Source organism: Saimiri boliviensis, chromosome 14 (assembly GCF_048565385.1).
Source record: "Saimiri boliviensis isolate mSaiBol1 chromosome 14, mSaiBol1.pri, whole genome shotgun sequence".
Classification (NCBI taxonomy): Eukaryota; Metazoa; Chordata; class Mammalia; order Primates; family Cebidae; genus Saimiri; species Saimiri boliviensis.
The window spans coordinates 76156561-76177051 of NC_133462.1; the positions used below are offsets into that span (position 1 = coordinate 76156561).

Consider the following 20491-nt stretch of genomic DNA (forward strand, 5'->3'; position numbering starts at 1 on the left):
TTTTAATTAGCCAGGTGTGGTGGTACACACCTGTGGTCCTACCTACTCGGAAGGCTGAGGTGGAAGGATCAATTGAGGCCAGAGGTTGAGGCTGCAGTGAGCCTGCCACACCACTGCACTCCAGCATGGGTGACAGAGTGACAAAAAGATAATACTCAACAGCCAACAAACACGTGAAGAGATGCTAAACATTTTTAGTCATTAAGGAAATGAAAACCAAAGACCACAATGAGGTATTACTTCACACTCACTAGGATGGCCATGATAAAAAACAAAACACATGAAAAATTAAAAATAACATATTCGTGAGGATATGGAGAAATCAAAACCCTCATACACTGCTGGTGAGAATGTAAAATCATGCAGTTAAGGGGGAAACCAGTTTGGTCAGTCCTCAATGGGCTCAATGGAAAATTACCTATCATGTGACCCAGCAATTCCACTCCTAGGTATATGTCCAAAAAAACTGAAAACAGGTATTCAAATAAACACTGTACATAAATGTTCATAATAGCTCTACTGTCCATAGACAATATTATCCATAGCAACTCTATTGTCGACTCTAATGTCCATAGTCAAGTTGTGGAAATGACCCAATGTCCATCAAGAGATGAATGAATACGGCCGGGCGCGGTGGCTCAAGCCTGTAATCCCAGCACTTTGGGAGGCCGAGGCGGGTGGATCACGAGGTCGAGAGATCAAGACCATCCTGGTCAACACGGTGAAACCCCGTCTCTACTAAAAACACAAAAAACTAGCTGGGCGTGGTGGCGCATGCCTGTAATCCCAGCTACTCAGGAGGCTGAGGCAGGAGAATTGCCTGAACCCAGGAGGCAGAGGTTACGGTGAGCCGAGATCGCGCCATTGCACTCCAGCCTGGGTAACAAGAGCGAGATGAATGAATAATCAAAATGTGGTATATCCAAACAATGGAATAGCCATAAACAGTCAGCCATAAAGACCTACTGACACTGCTTGACATGGATGAACCCTGAAAACTTATGCTTAGTCGCAGAAGCCTGACACAAAAGGCCTTGTACTGTATAATTCCATTTATATGGAATGTCCAGAATAGGCAAATCCATGGAGACAGAAAGCAGATTCATAGCTGCCAGGGGTTAGTGGGGAACAGGGATTGGGAAATTACCGCTTGGTGGGTACAGGGTTTCCCACTTTGGGTGATGAAAAAGCTCTGGAAGTCAATAGTGGCACTGATTGCACAACACCGTGAATGTATTTAGTACCACAGAATTGTACACTTCTAAATGGTTACCATGGTAAATTTTATGTTATCTGCATTGCATTCTCCCACAGCAAAAAAAAAAAAAAGTTTTTTTTTTTTGTTTTTTCAAAACAAAAATAATACTTAATGCTGGCCAAGATACAGTAAACACTCTCTATACTTTGGTTATTGGAACATAAACTAAACCTTTTGCCAAATATTCTGGCAAAAAATACTAAATAATTCATATCTTTGCCCCAGTTTATATTTTGCTTCCTGAAGACCAACCATAAGAAACAAAAAAGTTTTATATCCCAAAGTGCTCACTGTAATACTTGTAATAGCAAAACACACACGTACACACACACACAGAAGCAAGGGGAGGGATCTAAATGCAAACTGTTGGGGAATAGTTAAGTCAACCCCTATACAGCTACAAAATTAATTGGGTTGACATTAAAAATATTTATTAAGGTATGAAATGAACAAATGTTTATAACTGAAGCAATATTAAATAGCAGAATACAAATGATATAAATACAAGCCAAACTATGCATCTACAAAGACTCTAAGTATGTTTCCTATGGTTTTGCTATGGACACTATTTTCTTCTTACTTTCTATCCCTTGAACAAAGCAAGCTCATTTTCACTGCAAGGCCTTTGGACCTCTTCTGCTTGGGGTACTCAACAACTCCTCTCCAGTGACTGCCTCCTGATCTTTCAGATCAACTCAAATGTCCCTCCCTAAGAAAAGCCTTCTGTGGCCATCCCAACCAAGTCAGGCCTTGCCTTCACCATCCATCTTTTCTCACCATACATTTTATCTGCTTTGCACTTACTGAGAATAACTGACCTGTCGGTAAATCTTTCTCCTCCATTCAGCTCCAGAATGTAAGCCCCTGGGTATATGAACACTTGCTTAACTCCATTTCCCCAGGGCAGAGAACAGTGCCTGGCGGGAATAATAAATATTTGCAAAGATAATAAATATTTGTTGATTAACTTGTTCCTTGTACTTTTTCATAGTTTGTCAATTTTATGTAATAAGCACATATTATTTTGTTATTTAATCCTATTTTAAATATATAACTAGGTCAACGGACACACACTTATTAAACCAAGGAAAATGTGTAACTTTGCTAGATATTTTCTAAGAACAAAGCAAGGGTCTGGTTTAGCCATAACAACAAAAATAATTATAAACTCTCCTAATAAGAAATTGTACTCTAGTATACCTTATAGCATATTTTATTATTAAAGATAGGGAAAAAGCTGTTTTTTCTACTCTCACACAACATACTTCTGACACAAGATTCTCTGACAGACACCAAGTATCCTAGGATTTTATTCAATTCTGACACTGTGGAAAGAGCATCACATCCCACAGGTTAAGGGATCAGTCCCAGAAAACCACCCCCACTTCTAATGTCAATCTCAAGCCCCAGGTCATGACCTGTGCTTCTGACCCAATAGCTCTAAGTCGGAGTTCCCATAACTTCCCCCCAGAGTTTAATTTGCTAGAGCAGCTCACAGAACTCGGGAAAACACTTAGGTTTACCAATTTATTACAAAGATACTAAATTTTTTTTTTTTTTTTTTTTTGAGACAGAGTCTCATTCTGTCCCCAAGGCTGGAGTGCAATGATGTGATCTCTGTTCACTGCAACCTCCGCCTCCCGAGTTCAAGCAATTCTCCTGCCTCAGCCTCCAGAGTACCTGGGATTACAGGCACCAATCGTCACGCCCAGCTAATTTTTATATTTATAGTAGAGGCAGGATTTTATCATGTTGGCCAGGCTGGTCTCAAACACCTGACCTCAGGTGATCCACCTGCCTTGGCCTCCCAAAGTGCTGGGATTACAGGCCTAAGTCACTGCGCCCAGCAGATACAAATGAATAACCAGACAGAGATATATCGGGTAAGGTCTGGAAGGGTCTTGAGAGCAAGAGCTTCTGTCCTCCTGGAGCTGGGATGTACCCCAATCCCTCCATTTGGATGTGTTCTTGCTCATCTACCTGGAAGCTCTCCATACTTTATCCTCTGGGTTTTTATAGAGGCTTCATTATGTAGACATGACTGATTAAATCACTGGCCGTAAGTTATCAAGTCAACCTTCAGGACCCTCTCCTTTCCCCTCCCAGGAGATGGGTTGGTAGTTACCCTAGCAACCAGTTCTCCCACCCTGAAGCTATCCAGGAGCCCCATCCACCTGTCATCTCATTAGCGTAGGAAAAGACATTTATTACTGTACTTCGGTCAGTCCACAGGTTTTAAGAGCTATGTGTCAAGAACCAGGAATAGAGACCAAATATGTATTTCTTACTATGTCACAATACCACATTTACCTATTTTCAGACACTTTAGAAACCTGTCTCAAATTCCCAATTCCATATGGTACTTAGTAACCCTTCCCTCCAACACCAATCCTACCTCTATTCCATCACCCCAATACCCTTCCCTATACACAAACAAATCCTTAGAGTAATACTTTAAAGTAATACTTAGTCACATTTAAAGTATAAGAATTATTTCAGACCCACTGGTGACAATATGCCAATATTAAATAATGTTGAGAAAAAACTTTTAATGAATTTAAGTTTACTCATACAAGTTAATTTCAAATTAAAATACACTTAAAAAGGAGCCTAACTACAACTACTCTTCTATGTTGATGTATGGTTGAAATGCAGATTCACAAGCACATGTTATTATATATGGTATTTATAATTATATATTGCATCTATATACAAAAATTGAAGAGAAAATATTCTTCTATGAAAAGGTAAGCTAGTTAAGATGTTCAAAAATCAAAAATGATACCACCAATCAGAACTACAGTCAATCTACATATTTCTGGAGGTGGTAATTCCAGATTCCAATAAAACACAAGTACTCAAAATTCATGGTCATTGAGTTTCTATTAGTGATTGGAAAACTGACTCCACCCATTACATTAAGATTTGAAGCTAGGCGCAATAACTCACACCTATAATTCCAACACTTTGGGAGGCTGAGGTGGGTAAATCACTTGAGGTCAGAAGTTCAAGACCAGCCTGACCAACATGGTGAAACCCCATCTCTACCAAAAATACAAAAATTAGCCAGGCCTGGTGGTGGGCACCTGTAATCCCAGCTACTCGGGAGGCTGAAGCAGGAGAATCACTTGAACCCAGGAGGCAGAGGTTGCAGTGAGCCAAGATCATGCCACTGCTCTCCAGCCTGGGTGATCAGCAAGGCTCCATCTCAATTAAAAAAAAAAAAGATTTGAAGATGTTCAACTTAAGTGCTGACCTCAGTCCAACAAATGCAAATGCATTCTCAGACATGAAAAAGAAAAGGCCATTTCCATCTGTTATTCTTATAGTTAGCTGAAATATGCATGTCCATTGACAACTGTGACATCATTTCTAAAAGTAAATTTAAATTCTACTCACAAAGGAAATAACCAAACCAAATAAGCAAATATGTAAATGTACTTCCAGGCCCTATACATTATCCTTCCATATCACAAAAGACCTCTAGTATTGAGTGACAGCTTTTAGGCTATGCTTAGATAAATTGGGGTTATTAGGATCCTGGCTCAGGATTTAGACACATTATCTGAAACATAAAGGTCAGTGTATACCCAAATTAAAAGCACCCATTGCAGGTTCTTGTATCTGTGGTATTAAATAAGTATTCACTTAAATAACCAAAAGGATCTTAACCGTATGGTGCTAAGTGGGTAGTGGTCACAGGCTGGCAATTAATTTAGTCTCTTCCTTAAACTCAACTTAATTTGTATCAACACAACTGGTCAGAGGTATGATGCATGCAGCTCCAACCCACTAGTGAGCTTAGGAATAGTCAGTTAAGTAAATTTTACTACTAATGCTTCCAAAGGTTATTAGAATTTACATTCCAACACACAGTATGAATAAATCTTGTATGATACTGCCACCTAAACAATCAGAAAGCACCTTAAGTCTCTCCCATTACCAAAATGGTAGATAATTATGCAGTTAATTTTGAACTGAAACATAATGTTACCACCAACCTATGATTAAATCCTTAGCAAAATCTTAAGGGAAGGGGTAACATTTTTAATTGCTCATCGTAGCTATCGATTATTCTTTCAAGGAAGCTCTCTTAAAGAGAAAGGTCATCAGTTAGAAGCATTACCAGTCAGAACTAAGTGAATGTAACTGGAATGAGCAGGAAAACATTTATCCTTGAGGCAAAGGAACATAATTTCAGGAACCAGGAGGCAGATTTCAACTACATACCAACCTGCACCTAATCCCAGATTGTTCAGCAGCTGTTGCCCTTGCCAAAGCAGTCTCCATTCTCATCCAAACATTACTCTGGAGGAAAACGACAACTCCCTGAAAGCAGTTAGCCTTACTAGCAATCAACTTTTCCAATAACTGGGGAGAAAGAAAAAGTGAACCATGGGCCAATATCCCTAAAACCTAATAAAACAATATCCCACCAGCAGCTCTTTCTATGAAAGGCTTACCCATCTCTCTTAAAAAAGAATGGTCATCCAGATGCAAAATTGGCCACAGGGACTTCTTTCAATCACCCATTAGCCAATTTTGAATCTTTTTTCCTCACCTCTTCTTCCAACAGTATAGCACAGCAAAAAAAAAGGGGAAGATAATCACCTCTTTGTTCCTACTATCACTTTTGCTTCATCATTCATATTCACTGATTCTAAGCAGGTGCTCAAGACTGTATCTACCCATTCTACAAATCTATCAAATGCCTTTCCAGGGATTAGTCTTTCTTGTTTTCCTCTGAAATACAGGTGAATTCTCAGTGATCTCTCTACAAAATCTCAACTTAGAAAGTTTCATGTTCTACTTAAAACACCAAAATAAGAATGCCATCTCTGTGCTTTAGGTTTTGTTTTTAATCGCCTTTATGCCAGCAAATACCAGGAAATCACTTTTAAAAAATTTTCAAAGGCTTCTACTCTTATACTAAACGACACTGCATTATATGCAGATAAAGGAAAGACATGAGCCAGAGTTCAGAGGAGTATGATAGCACCAATAGAGAGAGAGAAGGCCTACTTTCTGGCCCACAATAGGAAGGTAGAAGGTGAAAGAAGGCTAAAGGGACTTCTTTCACCTTCTGCCTTCCTATTGTGGGCCAGACAATAGGCCCACAGGACTTATTACAGGTCCTGTGAACCCCTACAATGGCTTACCTTCAATCCCCAAGGTGCCCAAACCACATCAATTCATCTCCCAAATCAGCATTACTCAAATTTTTAAGGCCAGTGATAAATACACTGTACAAACAACACATACACACACACACACACACACACACACACAGAGACTGAATGTTTCGTGAAATACCACTTGCCATTAACATGTACAATGTTTGATATTTTCTATTATCTTTTATGAGAATTGCTGTTAATAACCTACAGTTAAAAAAACACCACCCTTGCCAGCACTTTGGGAGGTCAAGGCAGGCAGATCACTTGAGGTCAGGAGTTTGAGACCAGCCTGACCAAATGGTGAAACCCTGTATCTACTAAAAAATACAAAAATTAGCTGGGTGTGGTGGCAAGCACCTGTACTTGCTACTCAGGAGGCTGAGGCAGGAAAATCACCTGAACCCAAGAGGCAGAGGTTGCAGTGAGCCAAGATCCTGCTGCTGCACTCCTGCCTGGGCAACAGAGTGAGACTCCATCTCAAAGAAAAAAAAATTAACAGGAAAAAGAAGAAAGAAAAACACCCCCCTAAAATACTTCTACCTCCCTAGTCTTATTCTGGGGATGGGGGAAAGGAGGATGACTATAGAAAGAAAACCCATCAGAACCTTGGGATTAAGGAGAATCCCTGGGGAGGAGGGGCCTTCAATCTCAGACATCCCAGTTTAAAACCATGAATGAATGGTCTCAGAGAAATGCTTTTAAAACACAGCTATCAGGTCAATGCTGCAGTCTCAGTGTTTTGTCAAACAAACAAATTATAGATATCAAATGTCTGGTGATACCAAAAACTACTTGTAGCCCAGAAGTATTGAAATTAAAACTACACAAATGGTAATACATTTTAAAGATTCACTAAGCTTAAAAAAAAAAAAAAAAAAAAGTCTGGTGATAATTAAATGTACTGGGTTGAACCATAATATCATAACACAGACTTCAAGGATACGATGCCTTAAACGGCCTTGTGTGTACCGCTTGGCAACCTACTAGCTCTCATTATAACACAGTTCCCACAGAAAGATATGTGCTAAGCTCCTACCAAAAATCTGATTTGATTCATTCTTGTTTTCACATAATTACCAAATCTGGAGCCCCAATGCAAGCCTACTATCTTTATATTATTTTGATAAGATAGAGCTTATCAAAATAAGCTCTATCTTATTTTCTGAAGGTATGTTCACTTCAGTCAGATCCTAAGCTCCTTAATAGTGGAGACAGTCCTTGTTACTCTTTGAAAGCCTCCTTCCTTACAATAACATATTATCATTTGATAAAATATGTCCTGAATTAAAACAAATCTTCTTGGGAAAATCCTTGCTCATGTCCACTTGCCTAAAATCATCTTTTTTGAGTGACAATGCTATCATCCTATTATTAAACTCCAGAACCTTTCATGCTAACCATTCTCATTATACTTATCATTCTTCTGATTCAGTATGGCCATGGGAATTACTTCTTTAAACCTATCTCTTAATGAACCACTAAGATTATTTTACATATATACCCTAAGGGCCCTGCCAATCTCCCAAATTCTTCATTGGCTTTTCTTTAATTGCATACATCAAATACAAACATTTCCCACCTGCCTCTATGCCACCATGGGCCTCTAACTGGATAAATTCCAAGTGGTCACTCTTAAATTTAAGATTTACCTCAGGACACAGCTTCAGTTTCACCTAATTAGAACTTAGTTGTTCTCTGTGACATACCTATCCTCCCTCTCAAAGCTCTACTCAGTCCTTGGAGACAGAGGTATTTGCCTTGGAAGCGTGGAAACCATTCAGAACTACCTGTGCTCTCTTTGATTCTCTCCTAGCCTCCGTCTTCATATCTCTTACTTCAAAAGAAGCTGAAAATGTTTCTACTTCCAGCATGAAACAATCTATGTACCATCATCTTAGATGTGTAAAGAACATGTTTTTAACATGTCATTGCTCAACTCTTTAAAAAGTGTACTATGATCAAGACCATTTAACAACATGAAAAAGTGTTCACAGTTATGTTCATTGAAAAAGGACACCAAGGCTGAGCACGGTGGCTCACGTCTGTAATCCCAGCACTTTGAGAGGCTAAGGCAGGAGAATTACAAAGTCAGAAGATCAAGATCATCCTGGCTAACACGGTGAAATCTCATCTCTACTGAAAATACAAAAACTTATCTGGGATTCTTAAAGAGATGTCTGAAAAAACAAGCTTAGAGAAATATAAAACAAAGGTGGTTTCAATTTTGCCTATAATTAGCAAAGTAAATTCATTCTTTTGTTTTTCTAAATTACATTTCCCAATTTTTCTGTTTGGCTTAATACCGGTAAAAATACTTCCCCCAAGGCTGTTAGATTACAAGTTATCTCATTTATGTTGTTGAGCTCACCTGTATTAACCGATGACTGAGAAAAGAAAAAAGGAAATAAGTCTTTATCAGCAAAGACTCACACTTTCATTTGTATATTCAAAGTATGATACTTCCATTACCAAATTTTATTTTTTTTAAGATTCAGGGGGCATGCAGGTTTGTTACATAGGTACACTGCATGGTGCTGAGGTTTAGGCTTCCTGTCCCCCAAGTTGTGAACATAGTACCGAACAGGTAGTTTTTCACTCTTGACTTCCTCCCTGTTTTTGGAATCCCCAGTGTTTATTGTTCCCATCTTTGTGTCTGTGTGTACCCAATGTTTAGCTCCCACTCATAAGTGAGAACATGCGGTTATTTGGTTTTTGTTTCTGTATTAATTTGCTAAGGATAATGGCCTCCAGCTGCAAAGAACATGATTTTGTTCTTTTTTATGGCTGCAACAAATCTCTTGAAAAACATAAAACCTTTAAATACTAAAAGCTTTACAGGCTTGGGCACAGTGGCTCATGCCTATATATAATTCCAGCACTTTGGGAGGCCAAAGCAGGAGAATCGCTTAAGGCCAGGAGTTCAAGATCAGCCTGGGCAACACAGCAAAACTGTGTCTTTAGAAAAGAAAAAAAGTGAAGATTAGCTGGTAAAGAATAAAAAGAATTTTAAAACTAAACAATAATCATGGCCCAGTGTGATGGCTCATGCCTGTAATCCCAGTACTTTGAGAGGCTGAGGGGGACAGATCACTTGAGGTCAGGAGTTTGAGACCAGCCTGGCCAACATGGTGAAACCTGTCTCTACTAAAAATACAAAAAATTAGCTGAGTGAGGTGGCGGGCGCCTGTAATCCCAGCTACTTGGGAGGCTGAAGAAGGAAAATCACTTGAACCTGGGAGGCAGAAGTTGCAGTGAGCTGAGATCACAACACTGCACTCCAACCTGGGCAACAGAGTGAGACCCCCACCACTAAATCAATCGATAAATATTTTTAAAATAAATAAAAAGAAAAATTCCCCAGATGTGGTGGTGCAGGTCTGTAATCTTAGCTACTCCAGAGGCAGACACAGGAGCATCCCATGAGCTTAGGAGTTTAAAGTTCTAGTGGCCTATGACCACACCACTGAGCTCCACACCTGGGCTTGCAAGATCCTGTCTCTAAGAAAATAAAAAATAAGCCGGGCGTGGTGGCTCAAGCCTGTAATTCCAGCACTTTGGGAGGCCAAGGCGAGTGGATCACGAGGTCAAGAGATCGAGACCATCCTGGTCAACATGGTGAAACCCCGTCTCTACTAAAAATACTAAAAATTAGCTGGGCATCGTGGCGCATGCCTGTAATCCCAGCTACTCAGGAGGCTGAGGCAGGAGAATTGCCTGAACCCAGGAGGCAGAGGTTGCAGTGAGCCGAGATCGCGTCATTGCACTCCAGCCTGGGTAACAAGAGCGAAACTCCGTCTCAAAAAAAAAAAAAAGAAAATAAAAAATAAAAAGCTTCTTAATTTAGTAGAGGCTCAACAACCTGTCCTAGACAATGAAAGAATGCTCTGATCTCAACACTGGACTCTATCTACTGGAGATGAAGAAGCCGAGATTAAGGCCCCCTAAAAGGAAAATACCCCAGGATTCTGCTTGTGTTATCTGTCACAAGGTTGATTCTTCCCAGGTCACAATCTTACATCACTGCATCACCAAATAAATGGGAAACTAAGGACTAAGTGCCCACCTAACCTGGTGGGATGTAAAACGGCTCACCCCTTAATGTGACCGATATCTGTCGGTGGAGGACTGTGGTGAACAATGGGGATGTCGGAATTCCGGTGTCACTACTCTCACACAACCCGTTCCTGAAAAGCATGTGAAAGCAGAGGAGCGTTAAGAGCTGAGCGACAGGCTTAATTTCAAAATGGGTTTTCATTCCAAGAGTCGAAAGATATGAAAAATCCTTAGTTATGGTATGAATGTTTAGTTTTAAAGACTAGGGGTACAAGCAATCACTTAAAACAAGATAAAGTAAATATGAAATGCAGATAAAATTAATTTTCTTAAATTCTTAGCTCAAATTCTAGTCTTCTTGGCACACCTAAAGCAATATTTAGTAGACAAAAATAATTTTCGAAAAATACTGCTCAGAGACTTTGCAACAAATGAGATGTTGTCCTGCCAATTTTCTTTAAAATATACATATAGTTGAACTCCTGCCTTTTCTTCTTTTAAAAAAAAAAAAAAAGTCTGGCTACATTCCTCCACGAATTCTATGGTCCTGTCAATCTAATAGATTACTAAAACAGTCAACACATTTCCTGTATTTTTGTTTATTTTTTTGAGACAAGAGTTTAACTCTTGTTGCCCAGGCTATAGTGTAATGGTGCCACCTCAGCTCACTGCAACCTCCGCCTCCTGGGTTCAAGCAGTTCTCAGCCACCCAACTAGTTGAGATTACAGGCATGTGCCAATACCACCGGCTAATTTTTTTTTTTTCCTGGTCCACAGAACATGTTCATTTGATGTAACGAAACAATACAGTTAGTGTTAGTCCAACCACAAAGAGGAAAAGGAATGAAAAATTTGTACAATGTACATAGAAAAAACAAGATATTTACAGTGACAGCTATGGATTCCTAAAATAATGCTTCTAAAATTACTCAGTTATTGAAATCTACATGAAAAAAGAAGGATATTAATAGCGACAAAGTGCATAAAATCAAACATTATATTTTGAGCAAATTAACATACTAGGCAATTTTGCTAAGAATGAATGATTTTTTCTCTTGTTTACAGTTTGCTCAAAATATCTTTATACCAACAGGGTAGGCAGAACATTTAGGTTTAATATCAGTTACACAATATTAGTGTAAACTTCCACAACTACATAGGGTATTGTTTTCTTTTGAGCTGGCAAAGTGACTATAGAAACATCAGATGATTTCTCTGAATTGAGAATTTTACCCAAATAAATGCCACATACCTTCTAGATATATGCGTATCTTTCTGTATCATGTAAATGGCTTTACCCATTTAAATAATAAACCATATAGCATTTAAGAATCATTATTATATGATTAACAATGTCGTGTTAATTTTTTGTATTTTTAGTAGAGACAGGGTTTTACCATGTTTGTTCTGGCTGGTCTCGAACTCTTTTGATCCCAGGTGATCCACTCCTCTCGGCCTCTCAAGTGCTGGGATTACAGGCATGAGCCACCATGCCTGGCCTCCTGTATTTTTTAAATGTAACTTAATTTTGCTATTGTCCTCTTTACTTTAATATCATAGTAGATATCCGTTGTCAGCATTCCTTCTCCCATTTTAGAACTCTGTTCCTTCTACCCACTGGTGCCCACACCACAGCACCTCATTCCCCATTACAGAAGAAGGGACAGTGTCCAAGTCAGACTTAACCAGTCTTTTTCAGGATTTTTCTCCCTGAAGATTACAGGAAACATCCTTTGACACTCCTTTTACGAAAGCTGGAAGAACGAGAATCTGGAAAAACCATGAAGAAAGAAAGACTGCAGGGGAAAAAATAAAGTCAAGCAAAGATAAAAGAGTAACTCCTATTTAACCAAAATGGTCAGCTCTGTTCTCATCTTTGGGGTCCTCAAGGTGCCCCAGCTCTACCAGCTCTCACTTTGATCCTACCAGAAGAGCTAACTTGAGTTTCTATCAGTGCCAACAAAAAAAAAAAATCTTCTCTGATACACAGACAACCAGCTTAAATACAAACTGGGTATAGTTCCACCGAGGTTAAATGCTATGGTTTGAATGTATGTGTCCCTCCAAAATCCCTATGTTGAAACTAATCACAAAGGTAATGATATTACAAGGTGGGGCCTTTGGAAGGTAAATAGGTCACGAGGCCTCCAACCTCCTGAATGGCATTTATGCCCTTAAAAAAGAGCTAGGGCGTCCTCTTGCCTTCTCACCTTCTACCATGTGAGGATGCAGCAACAAGGCACCATCTATGAAGCAGAGAGCAGAGTTCAACCAAATGCTGAATCTCCTGGCACCTTACTCTTGGGCTTCCTGACTCCAAAACTGAGAGAAATCAATTCGTGTTGATAAATTACCTAGTCTACTATGTTTTTTTATAGACGCTAGAACAGACTAAAATTACCACTTTTGAAAAACCAAGTAACTTCCATCTTCGTCTCAATTGTGTTAGCATTAACATTTCCTCTCTTCTATTATCCCTTCATTTTTATAAAGACAAAACTACAATAGCATTCAAATAAATACACTACAAAGGCATTGATACTAGCGAAAATAAGCTGAGTGGGCAAGTTGTATCACCATGCAACACAGTTCAAATCATTGTCAGCTGACGTATGAAACACTAAACTAAGAAGAATGGTATTTCATGACATAAGAATATATCATATGAAAAACCACATAGGTAAAATCCTTTAGCGAGAATTTTTGTACTCAGTCATTGGGAAGGAAATAGGTAAACTTTCTTCTGGCCTATCAGAAGAAAAATTATGGGCTCTAAAGTTTATAAAATGAGAAAGACATTAATTTTAATAAAATATGTCTTAAATTGATATTATTTCTAATTTAGCGCCCTATGTTATTTTTATAGTTGAAACTGTGGGGAAAATGTTATTGAAACACCTATCTGTAAGTATAAACTTATATGAAAATATCACAACACTCTGATTTGGACACATGGTATTTAAGGTGCCTATTAGTTATATAAAGAGAATTAAGGTGCCAGCTTACTATCTGGCACTCAGGAGCAAGAGCTAGGTAAAACATAAATCTGGGAATCAGCAGCATACACAGGTTGTAAAGCCCAGGGAGTGAGTAACATTGTGGAGGAGGGTAAGTCTGATGGGGAAAAGAAAATGAAAAGGGAGGAAAGGAACAAGAGAAAAAAACCAATGAGATAAGGGGAGAACCAAGGGAGCTTAAGATCATTGCAAATGGCTCCAGGCCAGAATGGTCAACTGTGCTGAATGCTGTTATGAGGCCAGAGGAGACCAGATAAGACCTCCCTGTTATCAGCTTTCAGTAGGAATGCTGTCCCCTTACCCTCCCCTTCTATTCAGGGAGAAAATTTTCCAGCCATACTTAACACTAAATTATCTAACAAGTTTTTATGGAAAAGCTACTTTACCTCCAGAGTTGTTAATGATTTTCTAGCTAAAGAAGTAGCAGTGACTCAGGCTACATCTAAGCAGCACTCCTGGACACCATGGCTACTGAACATGACTTTCACATGCCTCCAGACACACCAAGCCCAGTGGTGGAATGGAGAAGAGAGCCAAACCTACCCCAGCTCTCAAGGGAAATGTCATGTGTAACATACACTGTTTTGTCCGCTATCAACTTATCAAAGTAATTAAGGGGGCCGAAAAGCAGAAAAAGGCAGTTACTTGTGTTTCCGAAAGGATGCACCTTCACTGAGGAAAACAGAAAATAAGCAGCTGAAGGAGCAGAAACAGGTAAACCAGGCTTTCCTTCCTTCTAATCCAATCTCAACCACGATTATAATTCTAGGTATAATTCGGGATAGAAGCCCAGCAGAGCTGTAAATCAATTCTTAGATTTAAAGGTCAGCATCAAAACATTCCCTCCCTTTGCTGGTTGAGGTGAAATGGGCACTCCATATATTTGCTGGCTGGCATGAAAACTGGTACAACACTTTTGGAAAGCATTCTGGCAATAGGATTCAAGAGCTTTTAAAACCGTTTCTGTTCTTTCAGAGATCTAATACTATTTCTGGAAATCCATCTTAAGGAATTAGTCTACAATTAGAAGGGGAAAAAAACCCCTTGGGTTCACAAAAGAAAGCATTATTCATTATACAAAATTACAGTAAACTACATAAACAGCCATTTTAAAGGAAACAGGTAAATTACAGTGAAATATGCAACTAATAAAATTCTAATTTTTGTAAAAACATAGAAAATGCAAAACAAATCAAGTGAACAAGACAAAAAAATGTATCAAGTACAATCACACATATATAAATGCACAAAAATGAAAGAAGAAAAATTTTTTAAAAGATGGTGGAACTGTGAACAAACACAAAAGCAAACTGACTTTACAGTAAGGCTGGTTGAGCAAGACAGAAACATGGGCCAGGCACCGTGGCTCACACCTGTAATCCCAGCACTTTAGGAAGCTAAGGTGGGCGGATCATGAGCTCAGGAGTTCAAGACCAGCCTGGCCAACATGGTGAAACCCTGTCTCTACTAAAAATACAAAAATTAGCCGGGCACAGTGGTGGGCACCTGTAATCCCAGCTACTCAGGAGACTGAGGCCAGAGAATCACTTGAACCCAGGAGGTGGAGGTTGCAGTGAGCCAAGATCTCGGCACTGCACTCCAGCCTGGGCAACAGAGTGAGACCCTGTGCCAAAAAAATAAAAGAAGGTGGGGACAAAAAAAATCTAAGAAGGAAAGGTAAGCTCCTTAGTTAAAGAATGGTAGCAGAGATACTACACAGCAGAAAAAAGCCGAGTCTGCAAAAACCCATCCCTAATTTCATCAATTGGAAGTTCGGATGACTCCTTGCAATGTTTTTCTCCCTTGTTATTCCTCCCTATTGCTCTTTATTCTAAACTGCCAATACTACAATTAACTCCAGATTATTCATGTAAAAGAAGATCATAAATTTAGAGCATACTAAGTAGATGATCCAATGCCAACTGGCTTTAGTCTTTGGATGGCATCATATTAAAATTCTCTAACAACAGTGTACCTTCCTATTTAAACTACCAGAAAATAATTTGCATTCTCTATTGGAAGGAATGGCATGGAAAATGGTCCAGAAACAAACTGAAAAAGGAAAGTAATCCTTTTTTATATAATTAACCATAATATGTATAATTTCATATACAAATAACAATATAAAATAATATAAACTGCATTCTTTTGAAGTATTTAGAAAAAAAAAGTCTGGAAGATTGCAGGAATTTATAGCCAAACTAAATTCATTAACAGTCTAAAATGCTGTTAAAGTATATTAACTTTACTTGGAAAAGTCAGACAAAGTAATTTTTTAAAAAAAAATCAATGCTCTTACCACTAAACAAAAAAGAAAGTAATTCCAGAAGAGGGTAGAAGAGCATAACTGTTTTTTTTTTTTTAATGAGACGGAGTTTCGCTCTTGTTACCCAGGCTGGAGTACAATGGCGCGATCTCGGCTCACCACAACCTCCGCCTCCTGGGTTCAGGCAATTCTCCTGCCTCAGCCTCCTGAGTAGCTGGGATTACAGGCACGTGCCACCATGCCCAGCTAATTTTTTGTAATTTTAGTAGAGATGGGGTTTCACCATGTTGACCAGGATGGTCTCAATCTCTTGACCTCGTGATCCACCCGCCTCAGCCTCCCAAAGTGCTGGGATTACAGGCTTGAGCCATCACTCCCGGCCTAACTGTTGAGTACAGAAGAGTGTCTGAATTCTGGCTCCACTAATTACTAGTTTGTGTTCATTTCTGTGCCTCGCTCTTCTCATCTGGAACAAAAGTACTTACCATACATATAGGGTTCTTATGAAGATTAAATGAATTAAAGGATTTAGCAGACAGCCTGGACTAAGTTACTAAATAGGACACAAAAGTTTATTAACCAGTTCCAGAGATGAACAGAGGTGATGTTTGTACAACTATGTGAAACACTCAAAATGGTTAAAATGGTAAATTTTGTGTTATATAAATTTTAAAATAATTTTTTAAAGGCTATTAGCCATCACCCATTTGCTATAAAAGTACTTTAATTTCTCCTGGCAGAAAACAAATTATCATACATGAGACTCCATATAAGTTTAAGGTTTCTATTTTAAAAATCTTTATCAATATAAGGGTTTTTAGGATGCTGGTATCAACTTCTGGGTTCATGTTTTGCAAAAATAAATTTAAAAATAATAATGGTGTGCTTATGATAAACTTTTGATGCTCAAATTATACAACTTCGATTCTCAAGCTAAAATTTACTCTTTGAAAGTTGGCAATATTACCCCCTTACAGTAACAAAACAAAAATACACTGCTCTAACCTCAAACTACTTGAAAACAGATCTATAAACCCTTTCTTTGAACACTAGCATTTTATTGTATCTTCTACATTAAGTACAGAAAGACTTCACAGACCTTAAATATAACCAATTACAAATAGCAACAAAAATCTTTAAATACTTGTTTTAAAATAAAACCTTGCAAACTAGCCCCAAGCCACTTCTCTCAGATTACAAAATGAGCATGTGGTGAAAAGGGACAGAGAATACCAATTTACTATACCCTATACTGACTGACAATTTTTGTTGCATAGCAACAAGATTCTGCAGTCTGAAAACAGCACAGAACTCCTTTTCTTGATCTGCCAAGCCACAATTAACCCCATCAAGGCCAAGGCTGAGAAGTATGCAAAACAAATTTGTATAAGGGCCAGGCGCTGTGGTTCACGCCTGTAATCCCTTTGGGAGGAGCGCGGATCACCTGAGGTCAGGAGTTTGAGACCAGCCTGACCGACATATAGTGGTCAACTCTACTTTAAAAAAAAAAAGTAGCTGGGTGTGACAGTGCAAACCTATAGTCCCAGCTACTTGAGAAGCTGAGGCAGGAGAATCACTTGAACCCAGTAGGCGGAAGTTTCAGTGAGCAGAGATCACACTACTGTACACCAGCCTGGGAGACAGAACAAGACTCCACCTCTCAAAAAAAAAAAAATTTTTTTTTTTTTTTTGCATAAACTACTACCAATATTAAAAGTCTAGTGATATAAATTCTAAAGCTAAAACCCCAAGCCCAAATTCCAGCCTATTTACAACTTAGAAGTATTACTATGACTTCACTCTCAAAGTTTCTCCATGTACCAGCAAAAACTGCCAATGTTCATTTTTGGACTACATTTCTTTTGAAAGCATCATCTGCAAGAGTAAGTTTGGTTTTTTTTTTAATCCTAGGTAATAGCACCCCCACAGATTTTGTTTCGTAATTTTAAAGATGTCATTTGATCCTTTTTATTTTCTAAAAATTATAATTTATAAGAAAAGGCTATAATATCCTAATAGTTTTTCTCCTACTTGAAATTTGTACTGTTTTTATGGATTACCTATGTAGATAACTAGTAACAATTCACAAAATATTTTGTTTTTGTTTTTTAAAAATTCTACTTCATCTACTTCATTGTTTAGGGGTTTCCTCTATTTTGAGAATGTTAAATGGCTGCCAATCTCCGCCTAAGAAACAGATTAAATACAGAAAAATAAAAAAATCTATGTAAAACAGTGGTTCTCAGCTGGGTGCGGTGGCTCACACCTGTAATTCCAGGACTTTGAGAGGCCAAGGCACGTGGACCACCTCAGGTCAGGAGTTCAAGACCAGCCAGACCAAGTGGAGAAAGTTCATCTCTACTAAAAATACAAAAATTAGTTGGGCATAGTGGCAGGCACCTGTAATCCCAGCTACTCAGGAAGCTAAGGCAGGAGAATCACCTTGAATCCAGGAGGTGGAGGCTGCAGAGGGCCGAGATCATGCCACTGCACTCCAGCCTGGGTAACAGGGTGAGACTTCGTCTCAAACAAACAGACAAACCAACCAGTGGTTCTCAACATTTCCAAAGATGAAAAGATCCTTTAACTTCATGAATAGTTGTTGTACTTTTAGTACTGTATATGTTGACTGAGAAAATGTGATTTTAAAGCACATTAAATTTGAGAGCTTTTAAATGAATCTATACATTATCAGAAAAGCATTTACATATACTTGAAATATAATGCATGTGAAGGCTGGCATCTTTGGATTACAGACAAATCGTGCTATACCTAGGGGTTCAACTATTCTTCACAGGAATGGCACAGATGCCCCCCAGGTCTCACAAACTGGAAGCCATTAATCGACTGGAAAAGTTCAAATTATTTTGAATAAAACACTCAGGGTAAGGTACATATAGGCTTGGAAATGAGACAAAGCTGGGTTCAGGTCTAGGTGCCACCACTTACTAACCACGCAGGCTTGGGCAAGGGCATTAATGAAGATATATTCCCTGCATGGTGGCTTAAGGACTGGAAGACATAATGTAAAGGAAGTATGTATGTAGCATGTTAGTTTTGTTCCTTAAACTGTCACTCAAAGTCTTAAACTGTCACTCAAAGTCTTAAACAACCCAGCCCAACTGCCATATTTCCTACTGCTTCCAATACAAATGTCAACATGAGACTTGAGACAGCAATGAACGTGATCTTAAGGATGAAAAATGAAATTTGAGAAGTAAACAGCATTGAAAGGTAAAATAATAAGAGGCTATATAAAGTATTAAGATCAAGGACTCTGGAGCTATGCAGGACTCAGATCTGAATTTCGGCTGTCATTTGTCTACTCTATGACTTCGGCCAAGTCACTTAACTATCCTAAGCCTTAGTTTCCTACACCGTAAAACAGCAATGACAACATGGATCTCATGGCTTATTCGAATCCATTAAATGAAATTATTCATGTGAAGTTGCCTGGCCTATCTTTAAATATTCAACAAATAATACCTATTAATATTACTTATCAAAGTTATCGTATGTAATTGGTTAGACTTAATTTGTACCAGATGTGAACAAATGTTACCCAAAGGTTTGCCTCAAAGATGCTCTGGTCTGTGCTGAAGGACTCATATCCTGTGGCAGGCATGTTTTGGATATTCAGCTATCAGGTCTCTGAATCAGTAAGGACATTTTATATCAGGTCTTTGGAACCCAAAAGCTAATCTTTAAAAGTAAGTTTAAGTACTTGCAATAAATTAACAATGAAGTACCTCAACTTCTTTGAAAGTGTTTTATTTTTTCCATTTCACTTATGTTAAAATTCAAAAGCTGATTTTCTTCAGGTAGTTCCAATTTATACACGAGCTTATGATTTTTAGGATACAAACTGATTTTCTTTCTTGAAACTGCTTATAAATTGTGGTTAGGGTACTATGCTAGCCTACTGAAGTCTAAGCAACAAAACAGATATGCGCATTTCATAGTAAAATTAGGAAACATCATGAATGCCACCTCATTTCACTTAAACATAAAGCATTTGGGAGTTTAAACTATGTTGGCCAGGCACAGTGGCTCACGCCTGTAATCCCAGCAGTTTGGGAGGCCAAGGTGGGCGGGTCACAAGGTTAAGAGATTGAGACCATCCTGGCAAAACACCATCTCTACTAAACAACACGTTGAAACCCCATCTCTACTAAAAATATAAAAAATTAGCTGGGCATAGTAACACATGCCTGTAGTCCCAGCTACTCGGGAGGCTGAGGCAGGAGGATTGCTTGAACCCAGGAGGCAGAAGTTGCAGCGAGCCAAGATCACGCCACTGCACTACAGCCTGGAGACAGAGTGAGACTCTGAATTATCTGGCCCCAAACATCAATAGTGCTGAGGTTGAGAAACTCTGAAAGTAGGGATTGATGTTTTAAGGAAAAAAACACTAAATTCTCTTTGAAAAGACCTAGGAATATCATTTCCCTATCATCATTTGAAAAGATCATCCATTCTCCCTGGAGAATGGTCTTGTCACCATCAACAAAACTGTATTGAATGTGAGGGTTTATTGGGCTCTCTATTCTATTCATTGGTCTATAGATTGGTCCTTATTATGCCTTTACTTCAATGTTTTGATTACCGTAACTGCAAAGTTTTGAAATCGATAAGTGTCTCCTCTAACTTTGTTCTTTCTCAAGATTGTTTTGGCTCTTTCGGGTCCCTTGAAATTCCATATGAATTATTTTTGTAAAAA

At 38.6% G+C, this 20491-nt stretch overlaps 1 protein-coding gene across 8 annotated transcripts in view; it reads right to left on the minus strand.

Moving 5' to 3' along the window:
• ENAH (ENAH actin regulator) overlaps window positions 1-20491 on the minus strand; it is a 154074-nt gene that overhangs the window by 115343 nt on the left and 18240 nt on the right. For 7 of the 8 annotated variants that reach the window (XM_074385269.1, XM_074385261.1, XM_074385267.1 and 4 more), the window contains exon 2: window positions 2077-2175. The exons of the other annotated variant lie outside the window; for it this stretch is intronic. In XM_074385269.1, coding sequence (XP_074241370.1) covers window positions 2077-2175 — 99 coding nt within the window. The remainder of the gene's footprint in view (window positions 1-2076; window positions 2176-20491) is intronic. 8 annotated transcript variants of the gene reach the window in all.